At 40.1% G+C, this 14,756-nt stretch overlaps 1 protein-coding gene across 1 annotated transcript in view; it reads right to left on the minus strand.

Moving 5' to 3' along the window:
- Positions 1-2,107: 2,107 nt before the first annotated feature.
- VPS35 (VPS35 retromer complex component) overlaps positions 2,108-14,756 on the minus strand; it is a 30,792-nt gene continuing 18,143 nt past the window's right edge. The window contains exons 13-17 of the mRNA XM_012443167.3: positions 11,909-12,031; positions 5,666-5,845; positions 4,936-5,175; positions 4,405-4,548; positions 2,108-3,065 (exon numbers count right to left, since the gene is read on the minus strand). Coding sequence (XP_012298590.1) covers positions 2,886-3,065; positions 4,405-4,548; positions 4,936-5,175; positions 5,666-5,845; positions 11,909-12,031 — 867 coding nt within the window. The 3' untranslated portion in view covers positions 2,108-2,885. The remainder of the gene's footprint in view (positions 3,066-4,404; positions 4,549-4,935; positions 5,176-5,665; positions 5,846-11,908; positions 12,032-14,756) is intronic.

Genomic DNA, 14,756 nt, shown 5'->3' on the forward strand with positions numbered 1-14,756 from the left:
GAGAGCAAATGTTAACAGAAGACCCCTCTGGAATCCAGACTTGTGTTTAAATCCCCTCAGTGCCTGTGGTAGTGTATTTATTCCTTGAGGTCTGTCACATTTCTCAATGGCTCTGAGAGTTACACATGAACTACATACTGCAAGTGCTTACTATTCTCCTTCTAGGTGCTCTGATGCCTGGTCAACTAAACACCTCTCAGGTGCATACATCAGCCAGGGCAGTTCATTAACCTCATGACCACCAATCTCAGGCTTGAGGATGAGTCAGACACATTAATTTCTAGGCAAACAAGGAATCATCTGGACTTTAAGAATCACTGGTTTCCTCTGTGGAGACAGGAAACCTAGTCTTGGAATTTAATGCCATTCAGCACCAAGCCTGCCCTGGTTCAGCATTTCCATCCACCTGTGAAGGATTCCCGCCCCCAACAAGGACAGGTAATTTTTTTGTAAGATATAAAAACTACTAAAAAAGGAGAGCAGGGAGTAGCAGACACACAAAACACAAAGCCAAATTTTTATTACATCCAATAGACATAAAATTACTCTACCAAATTGCTATAAAAGGTTTTAAATGCCAAGTCAGTTTTTAACTATTTCATTACAGACAGGTAAGACTAACTGGCTTCAGCCCATGGGTCTGTCTTTGAGTAGCCTGGGACTGGAGGCCAAGCACTGGCCTCAGAAGGCTAAATAGGCTAGTGGACTTGACGTTCCGTGAGAATTCATTCAACACTCTGCAGAACTGCCCCATCTCCAACCCCGCAAAGCCCTTCTTCACTGCTCTCCTGGGTATACCCTTACCATCTTCTGTAACTACAGATAACCATTCACAGCAGACTAAAATTCTTGAAGCTAGGAACTACTACCTTCTTGACCTTTAGATTCAGTGCCTAACTATAACTAGTACTCAGTTTTTGTGCAACAACAAAAAAATCCGTAAGTTAAGGTTATCAACAGCGCTGTGGCTTCATTTTTATTTACTTTTTTTGTTGGTTTATTATTTTTAAAATCAGGTCTCTTTACCTCAACCCAGAAAATAAGAGCTAATTTACACACTGTACTGACATTATTTTGCCTGCAAACCAACCTCTCCAGTTGAACTCAAATTCAAGTATTCTCATGTCTTTTCTACTATTCGTTGTATTTCACAAAACATGTAAATAATCAGGACATGTCAAGCCATAATCAGGTTTATATGGGGTAAACTAACACCTGTAAAGAACAAAAAGGGTTTGCTGAACTATGACATACCTCAGAAAGACTTAACATTTGATACATTTTAGTGGTACTGATTTTCTAACTCCGGGAAACATTTGTTCATGTAAAGCCTAGCAAGGGCTAGTCATCAAGTGCTAGCAATGGGAGGACAGATGGTGAGGGATTAAGTGATATAGTCATTTGAAAATGTGAATTTATAAATTCTCCCTTCAAGAGGTGGAGCTTAATTCTCCTCACCCTTGAATATAGGCTAGACTTAGTGATTCCTCACTAACAGAATAAGGCAAAAAATGAGTGTGTCACGTCCATGGTGAGGCCACCGAAAGGCAATGTGGGTTTCCTTCTTGCTTTCACACTCAGGGAAAAGGCAGCCACCATACTGTGAGGACACTCTGTGGAAGGAGAGGAACTGGGGCCTCTGCCTAACAGCCAGGTCAGTGAGCAAAGAAGTCAGCCCCAGTTGAAGCTTCAGATGACTGCAGCCTCAGCCAGTATCTTGCTTGCAACCTTATACCACTCCCTTTGCCAGAACCACCAGCTAAGCTGCTCCCAGATTCCTGATCCAGAGACCTGTGAGATAAATGTTTGCTGTTTTAACACACTAAATTTTGGGATAACTTACTACATAGTAGGTTACTAGTACAGGTGGTGAACCTTTGCGGGGCATTACGTGAATTCATCAGGCCTTGGTAAAAGCTGGGTAAAGCTGAGGAAAGAAAAGGGGTATAAATGACTGAAAGAGTAGATGCCGCCTTGTTCAAAAAGTGCCTAAAACTGGAGTTAAGCAAGCTCTGTGAAAATATGAGAATGTCTATTAAACTCCATAGGCATTCTACTAGTTCTTTTTATCAATAAAGATAGTATGAAAGGGGAAAAAAAGCTCCAAAATTGTTAATAGCAACTTTATTGTTTCACTGGTGAAAAAAAATCATAATTGTGATGCATTTCCTGCTAAATTTACAATGGAGATACATAAATTATATAGATCACAAATTTTCTTTTATACTATTTAAAACCAAATTATTTTGATAAATATGTCCAGAGGACAACATAAGTTCTTAATGGATGGCTGAATCCAAATATGCAAAATATAGCTTCTGGTTTTGACCATGATGCTTTAAAATTCTCAAACATGCATTAATATAGTCTAGTTTTAGGGAAAATTTTACACATGGTCATATCTTGCAATTTAGGGAGAAGCCCAAGATGAAGTTCACATACAGTATTCCTTTCTTCTAAATTAATCTGAAATTGGACTAGAGAAGAAAAGAGACAGACACTTTTAGGTTAGTAGTCCCCAGTAATGAAGAAAATACACAATCAACAATGAAACAAAACAAAAAAAGGAAGAAGAGCTTCATTAGTAGCCAAGATCAGTGCTTGTGGGTTTTTTTGTTTTGTTTTTTTTTTTTACAGATCACAGGAATTTTAAATCAGTCATGCTACTTGGGGTGATCAGACAGACTTGAACACTTACCAAGTGAATAACTTTATTAAGGTCCTGAAGGTGAGTGTCCGGAGGTGCTGGGTAAAACACATCACAGGTAAGAAACAGGAAACCTACCTCAGCATTTCTGAAAGGCACAATCTATGGAAGGGAAACCTAGCGTAATAAAACCCTCACTGGATGTACATGGAAAGAAGTATGGTGAGTTGTTTCCTTTTTAAAGGATGAGACCTTCATAAATCGGCCCCTCAGATTCTGGTGATTCCCGTCGCAAACGCAAATGCTCCAGTGTGTTATGAAAATGTTTGTTAATCTGCTCTGTTTCTTCACTGGACTCAAGATTTGGGAGGTCTTCTCGAATCTTTTGGATAAGCTGGTTTAAAACCTGAATTGTTACCTACAAAAGAGTATATACAAATTCATGATCAAGCACATACCACAAAAAATGAGACAATTTAATAAAACTGTTTTGAAGAGTTTCTGTTACTCTCATCAATTACTTGAGTAATTATGAAAAAAGCAAGATGGGAGCACAGTTTCTAGTTTGAACAACTACTGACTATCCAAAAAAAAAACCAACTCTTAAACACAGCAAAATTGGCCCAGCACAGTGGCTCACGCCCGTAATCCCAGCACTTTGGGAAGATCACTTGAGATCAGGAGTTCAAGACCAGCCAGCCAACATGGTGAAACCCCACCTCTGCTAAAAATACAAAAATTAGCTGGGCGTGGTGGCAGGCACCTGTAATTCCAGCTACTCAGAAGGCTGAGGCATGAGAACCCAGGAGGGAGAGGTTGCAATAAGCTGAGATTGCACCACTGCACTCCTGCCTGGGTGACAGAGCAAAACTCCATCAATTTAAAAAAAAAAAAAAAAAAAGCAAAATTTTATTTAACTTACCAATCTTAACCAAAGCTACATTGCTAAAAGGATACTACATTTAGGAATTACCTTTTTTTTTTTTTTTGAGACGAAGTTTCACTTTTGCTGCCCAGGCTGGAGTGCAATGGTGCAATCTCAGCTCACTGCAACCTCCGCCTCCTGGGTTCAAGCGATTTTCCTGGTTACCCTCCCAAGTAGCTGGGATTATAGCCACTACACCTGGCTAATTTTTCTATTTTTAGTAGAGAGGGAGTTTCACCATGTTGGCCAAGCTGGTCTCAAACTCCTGACCTCAGGTGATCCACCTGCCTTGGCCTTCTAAGTGCTGGGATTACAAGTGAGCCACTGCGACCAGCTTAGGAATGATCTTAAACTAGAACATTATGACAAATTAGCCTACTATTTGGTATCTGTAAATTATTTTATATTTTTCTTTAAAAAAATTTTTTTTTGAGATTAAGTCTCGCTCTGTCGCCCAGGCTGGAGTGCAATGACACAATCTCTGCTCACTGCAACCTCTGCCTCTTGGGTTCAAGCGATTCTCCTGCCTCAGCCTCCTTAGTAGCTGGGATTAGAGGCATGCGCCACTATATCCAGCTAATTTTTTGTACTTTTAGTAGATACGGGGTTTCACCATGTTGGTCAGGCTGGTCTTGACCTCGTGATACACCCACCTCAGCCTCCCAAAGCACTGAGATTACAGGCATGAACCACCGCTGCCCAGCCTATTTTATATTTTTCAAATGAACAGTAATTAAAGTATCAGAATGATAAACTTTTCTACATAACAAATCTACTAAGAGTAGGAAGGGAAAATATTAGTTTATTAACAACACTTTACTAATGTACTTACCGCATCATTTTCCTTTTCATAAAAATAGATATATCTGTTCAGAATTTCTATAAAAAGCTGCACTTGTAGAGAGGGGTCCATGCACTGATTTGCTATTTTTAGAGCTTTCTTTAGGCACTCCATTACCCTCTTGCCTCCATGAAGCTAAAATAAAAGGGTAAGAAGACAGTGAAGAGATTAATGAAACAGCCCATTTTCATACAAAGAAACACAACACTACCGTACTCTTTCGTGTTTTAAAGGGATACAACAAATTTAAGTCCTTTTCATTCTCCTCCTTCTTCTGTTCTGAAGTATACAGCTGTATTTTTTTAAAAAACAGGTAGTGGTTTGGACTTGCAATGTTACAATATCCTCAAAGCAAAGGCTTCACTACAGGATGAGACTCTTTTTTTACAAAACCAAAGCAATTTTGTTCATCACACTTCCAAGCACCCCAAATGTTTCACCTCTAGAGCACAAGCCCATGGCAACTGATCCCTGTTATTGATCCTGTCCTGTCTGCTATAATGCAGTTAGGAATCACCTTACCTCCTCTCCGTTTTTGTCCGTGTTTCTCCCAGACCAGAAGAGATGTGCACAGGTGCTCACAGCTCGGCCCTGATCAGGTTTCTTCAGAAGTTTGGATGCAGCAAGGGCACACTGAGTCCTCAGGGGTTCATGATTCTCTTCACTGAAGCATTTCATCCTTTCAAAAGTGCCAATGATCAAGGTGATGGCAGCCAGCTGTGCTTTGGAATCACTGATTTCATCTTCATACAGAGAAAATGCCTAGTGAACACAAAGCAGAAAGGACTTTCAAGGACCAACCATTCTCTAGTTGAGCATTTTCCAACGTACTTCTCACCAAACCTCCATCCTGTGAGACTTCTGCAGCCTTCATATCAGAGCATGCTGTACCCTCTCTTGAGACCACAGGACACAACTAAGATGGTAAAAATGCTAAAAAGTTGCAATAAAGAAACTTCTTTCAACTCTGTTTAACCCAGGGTTCCCAAACTGAACTGACAAAGGAACCATGTTCCGTGAAAGACTTTTACCATAACTCAGTTGGAAATCTTAGATTTCATCAGCACCCAGCAAATGATCAACACTAGTCAACTTTGACGATAATATTAAAGAGGTTACAAGATGGTGGGAAGGTGGCAGTTACATATCCAGGGAAAAAACAGTAAATTCATGTGCATTACTGCCATGCCTGAAAACAAGCAACTGAGCTCAGCAGAGCTGATGTGACAATTCAGAAAGAACAGATCATCACCTGGGACATGAATTCATATGCGACTGTTTCGTGATTTTCAAAACCAATTTCCCCAGCAGCTAGTGCTCCTTGAAGAAAAAGTCTTAAGGGCAATTCTGCCAGCTCTGCTTTGATCAAAGCACTGATAGTCTGGTGGGCAAATGAAAAAATCTTCTGGCATTTCTTTTCCCATTTGTCATCCTAAAACAAGAAAAAACATTTTAAGTTACCGTAAGTTCAAAATTAACTTGTTTCAGAATACTCATTTTATTTAAACTTGTAGTAGAACAAAATAGTAAAGGTGATAAGTTGAGCGCACAGTTTTCCTGTCATTTTCCTTCTCTGTTTCAGTTATAGGGCACACAAGTAAATCAAGCAGGATGTCTTCTTAAAACATCATTTGAGGTTAAATTGCCTTGCAATATTAATATATTTGATATTTGTTTTTTCTTTTTTCTTCTTTTTTTGAGATAGAATTTTGCTCTTGTTGCCCAGGCTAGAGTGCAGTGGCGCAATCTTGGCTCACTGCAACCTCCGCTTCCTGGGTTCAAGTGATTCTCCTGCCTCAGCCTCCCGAGTAGCTGGGATTACAGGCACCCGCCACTATGGCCAGAATTTTTTTATTTTTAGTAGGGGCGGGGTTTCACCATGTTGGCCAGGCTAGTAACTCCTGACCTCAAGTGATTTGCCCGCCTCAGCCTCCCAAAGTGCTGGGATCACAGGCGTGGGCCACCGACTCCAACTTGTTACTACCTTTTTTTTTTTTTTTTTTTAAGACAGGCTCTTGTTCTGTTACCCAGGCTGGAGTGCAGTGGCATGATCACAGCTCACTGCAGCCTTGAACTCCTGGGTTCAAGTGATGTTCCCACCACAGACTCCCGAATAGCTAGGACTACAGGCTCGCATTACCACAGCTAGCTAATTTTTACTTTTTTTGTAGAGACAGGGTCTCATTCTGTTTTCCAGACTGATCTTGAACTACTGGCACCATGCAAACCTCCAACTTCAGCCTCCCAAAGTGTTGGGATTACAAGCATGAGCCATCAAACCTGGCTATTTGTTTTTTCTGATTAGTAAAGTAACATCCCCAAATTGGTAAAAATTGGAAAAATACACAAAATCATCCACACATCATCCCTAAATCTATCACCCAGGGATAATCATCAGTAAGAATCTGATGCTAAATGTCTTCCTTTCTTTTTTTCTATGTAAATATAATGTAACTGGAATTTTTGTATGTAGTCTTTTTTCTTTTTCTGAGAAAGAGTCTTGCTTTGTTGCCCAGGCTGGAATGCAGTGGCAAGATCTCAGCTCTCTGAAACCTCTGCTTCCTGGGTTCAAGTCACTCTTCTGCCTCAGCCTCCTGAGTAGCTGGGATTACAAGTGCGCTACCACACTGGGCAAATTTTTGTTATTTTTAGAAGAGATGGGATTTCACCATATTGGCCAGGCCGGTCTTGCACTCCTGACCTCAAGTGATCCACCCGCCTCAACCTCCCAAAGTGCTAGGATTATAGGTATGAGCCAATGCCCCCAGCCCTTATTTTCTTGAGAGTTAAACAAAAATCGGATTTATACTTCAAGTAATTTGTATCTGATTTTTCTTTCACTTATTTTGTCCTAACAATTTTCCTGATACTAATTTGAAATCATTTTAATGACTAGAAAATATTACAGAAACTGGCTATGGCAAAATTTATTTAACTATTCCCTTTTAGAAATAATCTGTGATATTATAATGAATGTTCTACATACACCAAACTTTCTTGAGACCCTAATTATTCCCTTAGTATAAATTCTTGAAATTGCACTTGGAAGTGAAATTATTGAATATTTTAACACCCTAGTTACATACTACCAACTTCCTAGGAAGACTGTAGTAATTCACACTGCCAACATTAGATTAGAATGAATTTTCATCACACCATCGCCATTGCTGAACCTTATTTTTCTTTTCTCTTTGCTAATTTGATTTCTTAAAAGTTTCACTGCTGGCTGGGCACAGTGGCTCATGCCTGTAATCTCAGCACTCTGGGAGGCTGAGGCAGGTGGATCACCTGAGGTCAGGAGTTCGAGACCAGCCTGGTCAACATGGCAAAACCCCGTCTCTATTAAAAATATAAAAATTAGCTGGGTGTGGTGGTGGGCACCTGTAATCCCAGCTATTCAGGAGGCCGAGGCAGGAGAATCGCTTGAACCTGGGAGGTGGAGGTTGCAGTGAGCCAAGGTCATGCCTCTGCACTCCAGCCTGGGTGACAAGAGCAAGACTCTGTCTCAAAAAAAAAAAAGCTTCGCTGCTGTAATTACAAGTGAGGTTAAATATTTTATCATGTTTGACAAATTTCTTTTGGTTAAAGCAATTAGTTCCTTTCATTTCTAAAGATGGTGACAGGCTGGGCATGGTGGCTCATGCCTATAATCCCAACACTTTGAGAGGCCGAGGAGGCAGGAAGATTGCTTGAGCCCAAGAATTTGAGACCAGCCTGGGCAACACAGTAAGACCCAATCTCTACAAAAAATTAGCCAGTGTGGTGGCATATGCTTGTAGCCCGAGCTACTCAGGAGGCTGAGGATCACTTGAACCTAAGAGTTCAAAGCTGCTGTGAGCCGTAATCATATCACTGTATCCCAGCTTGGGTGACAAAGACCTTGATTCCAAAAAAAAAAAAAGGACAGTGACAGTCATAGACTTGTTCCAAGGATTAAATGCCATAATCCAAGTAAGTATAAGGTTCTTGGCACAGTGTATGGCACACAGTAAGTAGTGCTAGTAAATAAGTAAAGGCTAAAGGCTACTTTTACTTATCTTCCCTAAATCGTTTTGATGCCTAGATTTTTTTTATCTTATAACTGAAAGTTTGTATTCTTTGGCAACTACTGTTATACTCTTTGCTTATGTGAGTTCAACCATTTTTTAGTGACTGGGTCTCCCTCTGTTGCCCAGGCTGGGACACAAAAGCGCAATCATAATTCACTGCAGCCTCCAACTCCTGGGCTGAAGCCGTCCTCCTGCCCTAACCTCTTTTTTTTTTTTTTTTTTTGAGATGGAGTCTCGCTTTGTGGCTCAAGCTGGAGTGCAGTGGCGTGATCTCGGCTTACTGCAACCTCCACCTCCTGGGTTCAAGTGATTCTCCTGCCTCAGCCTCCCCAGTAGCTGGGATTACAGGCATGTGCCACCACGCCCGGCTAATTTTTGTATTTTTAGTGAAGACAAGGTTTCACCATGTGGCCAGGCTGGTCTCGAACTCCTGACTTCAGATGATCCACCCACCTCCGCCTCCCAAAGTGCTAGGATTACAGGTGTGAGCTAATGCACCTGGCCCTGCCCTAGCCTCTTGAGTGGATAGGACTACAGGCACGCACCACCACACCTGGCTAATTTTTAAATAGACATTGGGTCTTGCTATGTTGCCTAGGAGAGATGAATTCAACTTAAAAAACAATTCCACATATAGATGAAGTCATGCAGTATTTGCCTTTCTGTGTTTGGCTTATTTCACTTAGAATAATGTCCTCCAGATTCATCCCTTTGTCATAAATAGCAAGATATTCTCCATTTCTATGGTTGAATAATATCCTACTATGTAGAGAATATATGTGAGTAGAAACATGCATATATATATACACACACATGCATACACACAACACAATTTCTTTATTCATCTATTGATAGACACTAAGGTTGTTTCCGTATTTCAATCTTTGTGAATAATGCTGCACTAACCGTGGGAGTGCAGGTATTTCTTTGAGATACTGATTTCTTTTCCTTTGAATATACAATCAGATGTGGGATTGCAGGGTCACATGGTAGTTCTATTTTTAGTTTTTTGAGGACCCTCCCTACCACTTTCCATCATGGCTATATAATTTATATTCCCACCAATAATACATAGGGTTCCCATTTCTCTACATCCTTGCCAACACTCATTATTTTCTGTCTTTTTGATCATAGTTATTCTGATAGGTGTTGAGGTGGTATTTCATAGTGGTTTTGATTTGCATTTTCCTGATAAATGATGTTGAACATCTTTTCATATACCAGTTGGCCATTTGTATGTCTTCTTTGGAAAAATCTCTATTCAGATCCTTTGCCCATTTTTTAATCAAGTTATCCATTTTTTTGCTATTGAGTTGCGTTCCTTATATATTTTAGATACTGACTACTTTAAAGATGTATGATTTGCAAATATTCTTCCCCATTCCATTGGCTCTCTCTTCACTCTGCTGCTTTGTTTCCTTTGTTGTACAGAGCTTTTTAGTTTAATAGAGTCCCACTTGCTTATTTTTGCTTTGGTTGCCTAAGTTTTTGGTTATATATCCAAAAAAATCATTGTTAAGACCAATGACGAGGAGGTTTTTCCCTATGTTTCTTTCTAGGATTTTTATGGTTTCAGGTCTTTAATCCATTTTGAGTTCATTATTGTATATGGTACAAGAATCCAATTCCATTTTTTTGCATGTGGATATCCAATTTTCCCAATACCATTTATTGAAGAGACCATCCTTTTCTCCATTGTGTATGCTTGGTGTCTTGATCAAAGATTTCTTTGTTGCATATGTGTGGGTTTATTTCTAAACTCTCTATTCTGTTCCATTGGTCTATGTGTCTGTTTTTATGCCACTACCATACTGCCACACTGTTTTAATTACTATGGCTTTGTAATGTAGGCTGGTTGTTATTTTTATTGTTATAGTCACAAATTCCTATCCATAAATGCTGGGAAAGAGTGAATGATAAGCTGGCCTAATAAATATTGGCTAAAAGCTGCTATTTCATGCCGGTAGGTCTAATGAATACATCTTTTTTCTCTATTATGAGAAAATTAAGTCCCTACTAAGGCTGGGTGCAGTGGCTCACACCTATAATCCCAGCACTTTGGGAGGCTGAGGCAGGAGGATCACTTGAGATCACAAGTTCAAGACCAGCTGGTCAACAGGCGAGACCCTGTCTCTACCAAAAATACAAAAATTAGCTAGGTTTGGTGGTGCACACCTGTAATCCCAGCTACTTAGGAGGCTGAGACACAAGAATCACTTGAACCGACGAGGTGGAGGTTGCAGTGAGCCAAGAGTGAGCACTCCAGCCTGGGTGACAGAGTGAGACCCTATCTCCAAACAAACAAACAAACAAGTAAACAAAATTAAGTTACGGAGGTTGTTCTTTAACATAAACCTGACTGTCTGACTTTCAGGTACATGAGCTTGAGGTATTTTCTTCAAAACTACACATTAGGCTGGGCATGGTGGCTTACGCCTATAATCCCAGCACTTTGGGAAGCTGAGGCGGGTGGGTCACCTGAGGTCAGGAGTTCGAGATCAGCCTGGCCAAACATGGTGAAACCCTGCCTCTACTAAAAATACAAAAATTAGCTGGGTGTGGTGGCACATGCCTGTAGTCCCTGCTACTTGGGAGGCTGAGGCAGGAGAATCACTTTAACTCGGGAGGCAGAGGTTGCAGTGAGCTGAGATGGTGCCACTGCACTCCAGCTTGGGCAACAGAGAAAAGACTCCATCTCAAAAACAGCAACAACAAAACAAAACTATATCATGAAAACTCAAGCCATGATTCTGGTTTGAAGAAGAAAAAAGCTCATAAAAAGTTGCCCACAACTCATATTATTCAATCATATGCCTTGAGAGAGAAATGACTGCAATGCTAGGCCCTCTCCCTAGGTTTTAAAGATAACCTGAATAAGAACTTAGGAAAAAGTTTTAGCATAAGTTCACTATTTTTTTTTTTTTTTTTTTTGAGACGGAGTCTTGCTCTTGTTGCTTAGGCTGGAGTGCAATGGCACAGTCTCGGCTCACTGCAACCTCCGCCTCCCAGGTTCAAGTGATTCTCCCTCCTCAGCCTCTGGAGTAAGTGGGATTACAGGCACCTGCCACCATGCCCAGCTAATATTTCTATTTTTAGTAGAGAGAGGGTTTCACCATGTTGGCCAGGCTGGTCTTGAACTCCTGATCTTGTGATCTGCCTGCCTCAGCCTCCCAAAGACCTGGGATTACAGGCCTGAGCCACTGTGCCCAGCCTAATCTTGCATTTCTAAGTGCTTTTTATGTGATCCCTCAGCTAGTATGTGATCCACCAACATCACTGTTAGGAACACTTTGCACAGGTTAAGGAACAAATAGAGTGTTACTAAAAATGGGATTTTATTATACCACTGTCTATTTTTGTATGTTTGAAATTTTTTATAATATAAAACACACACTCAGAGTGATGAAAAAGGAAAAAAGTAGTGAAATAGTTAAAAGTAAACTCACCACTTTAGAATTCTCTTTGTATCGAAAAGCTAGCTGGTAAGCTGCAAATACCAAAGGTGGCAATGTGAAGCGAATTCGCTGATTTCCGCCAGCTCCAAAATGTTTTCGTGCTGTGTTCAAAATCTGACATCAAAGAATTAAGGAAAAAAAATTCCAAACTATGATTAATCACTTGTAAAATAAATGTGGGCTCTAATCAACATTGCTAACATTTTGTGACTATACACAATGTACCATACTTTAATGGTAGGCAATTTGTATATTTCTTATCTCCTCAAGTTGTCACAATAACCCAAAGACAGATACAACCCGATTTCACAAATGGGGAAGACTGGGGTTCAGAGAGGTTGTATAACCTGCCCAAGATAGCGAGTTATAAGCAAAGATATATTTAAATATATTTTCACACACACATGTGCAAACTATGCTGCGCTGATAAAGAATGTAGGCTCTGGCTGGGTGCAGTGACTCACATCGATAATCCTAACACTTTGGAAGGCTGAAAGTGGGCAGGTCATTTGAGATCAGGAGTTTGAGACCAGCCTGGCCAACACAGGGAAAGCCTGTCTCTGCTAAAAATACAAAAATTAGCTGGGCGTGGTGGCACACATCTCTAATCCCAGTTACTCGGGAGGCTGAGGCAGAATTGCTTGAACCCAGGAGACAGAAGCTGCAGTAAACTGGGATCATGCCACTGCACTCCACCTGGGTGACAGAGCAAGATTTTATCTCAGGGAAAAAAAAAGAAAAGAAAGGAAAAATAGGCTGTGAAAGAAAACTAGGCGGTGAAGACTGACTCAGAGATTCAAAGTAGATCCTAATACTTAATACATGTGTGGCCTTGGGCAAATTATTTACCTTCTCTTAGCCACAAGTTTCTGTAAACTCCTAGGGTTGTTGGGAAGATCAAGTGACACATGTGAAGTGTTACCACTACTTAGCACAAGGCATACCCTCAGAAATGTTAACTATTACTATGATACGAAACAACTATATGCACATTACCGGTACATCTCATACCTCCTCATTCAGAAAAATATTAAGATCATTTAAATAAAGGAAAATGCTAATATACTTTAAAAGAGCCACTTGTGAAATATTCCATAAACTGTTTTTCTTGGAATTTTTTCTGAAATGGCACAACATATAGCCAATTCAGAAAAAATTATAAGAAAAACACACAGTTCATAAAATTTTTAATATGTGTGACACAATGACATATTCAGGTTTTGTGAAATTCTGATATGGTAGATGGATAAGAAAATGAATTTCCCCTAGGGGCAGTGACAGTTAATGATCCTATCTTTAAAGGCATCTATACATGGGAATAACCAATCAGCCACATGCAAAAGGCATACTTTCTTTATTTATTTTTTGAGATGGAGTTTCACTCTTGTTGCCCAGGCTGAAGTGCAATGGCACAATCTCGGCTCACTGACACCTCTGCCTTCCGAGTTCAAGTGATTCTCCTGCCTTACCCTCCTGAGTACCTGCGATTATAGGCGCCCACCATGATGCCCAGCTGCTACATTTGATATGCAACAGAAAATGAAAACACACAGACACACCATCTCACAGAGAAACATAAGGGAATCAATTCAAATACTCAATCAGACAGTTACTCTGCACAGATCACATAGGTCACAGAGCACAATACCACTGTCCTGGAATGTTTTTCACTAAGCCAAGACAAAGACCATCACACTACCAACAGAAGTCAGCCTCTTATTTCACACTGATCATGAAGACGTACAGGAGTGTCAACTACAATGAAGTAAGTCAACAGAAGATGAGAGACAGTCAGGAAATCCTCAAGCAAGTGTCTTTTTCATCATAACAGCCTAACAACCTTATGCATCCAAGAATGATTAAACTAATTTGCCCAAACAATAATTAAGCAGCCAACCGTGCTAACCCTTCACTGAAATAAATTACCTAGTATCGGTCACTGATACCCCTACTAGGGCAACATGTTTAACCATTTCACAAAGATTCTCTGTGGACTAATAATAAAGAGAGAAACACGTGACTGTTCTTTATTAGGGGAAAACAAGGAAAAGGCAAAACGAATTTTTAAATCTTTCATCAAAAAAACAAAACTCAGGCAGGTGTGGTGGCTCATGCCTGTAATCCCAGCATGCCAAGGTGGGCGGATCACCAGGTCAGGGGTTCGAGACCAGCCTGACCAACATGGTGAAACCCCGTCTCTATCAAAAATACAAACATCATGGGGAGAAATGCCAGATATAGTATGCATCTAAAGTTAAATAAATAAATTTAAAAAAAAAGATACAAACATTAGCCGGGTATGGTGGTGTGCACCTGTAATCCCAGCTACTCAGGAGGCTGAGGCAGGAGAATCGCTTGAACCCAGGAGGCAGACGTTGCAGTGAGCTGAGATCGCACCACTGCACTCCAGCCTGGGCGACAGAGCGAGACTCCATTTCAAAAAAGAAAACAAGAAACGAAAAAAACCCCAAAACCTCACATTTTCAATGTGACAAATACAACTTATACTTGCAAATTTGGAAAAGTAAAATTATATATAAGGATTATATTTCTTATTAAGTTTATTATAAGCAATATACAGTTCAGAAAAAAATGAACATGGAATAACTATGAGCACTCAAGTAAAAAAAGACAGACTTTCTTCAAATTTCAAATAGTCTGCAAAAGAAATCAGAGCAACTGAACTGTTACTCACATGCTCTGGAAGTTTATTTTACACTTATGTGTTTATATATAAAGTAAAAGTCCATGGATGCCATGAATCTTTAATTCAGTTGCAATTCTTTCAAAACCTTCTAAGATCAGAAAGTGAATTAAACCATTTTAAGCACTTCAACAC

The sequence above is a fragment of the Aotus nancymaae genome, unplaced genomic scaffold (genome assembly GCF_030222135.1).
Source record: "Aotus nancymaae isolate 86718 unplaced genomic scaffold, 86718_ANA_hifiasm-v0.15.2.pri h1tg000030l, whole genome shotgun sequence".
Classification (NCBI taxonomy): Eukaryota; Metazoa; Chordata; class Mammalia; order Primates; family Aotidae; genus Aotus; species Aotus nancymaae.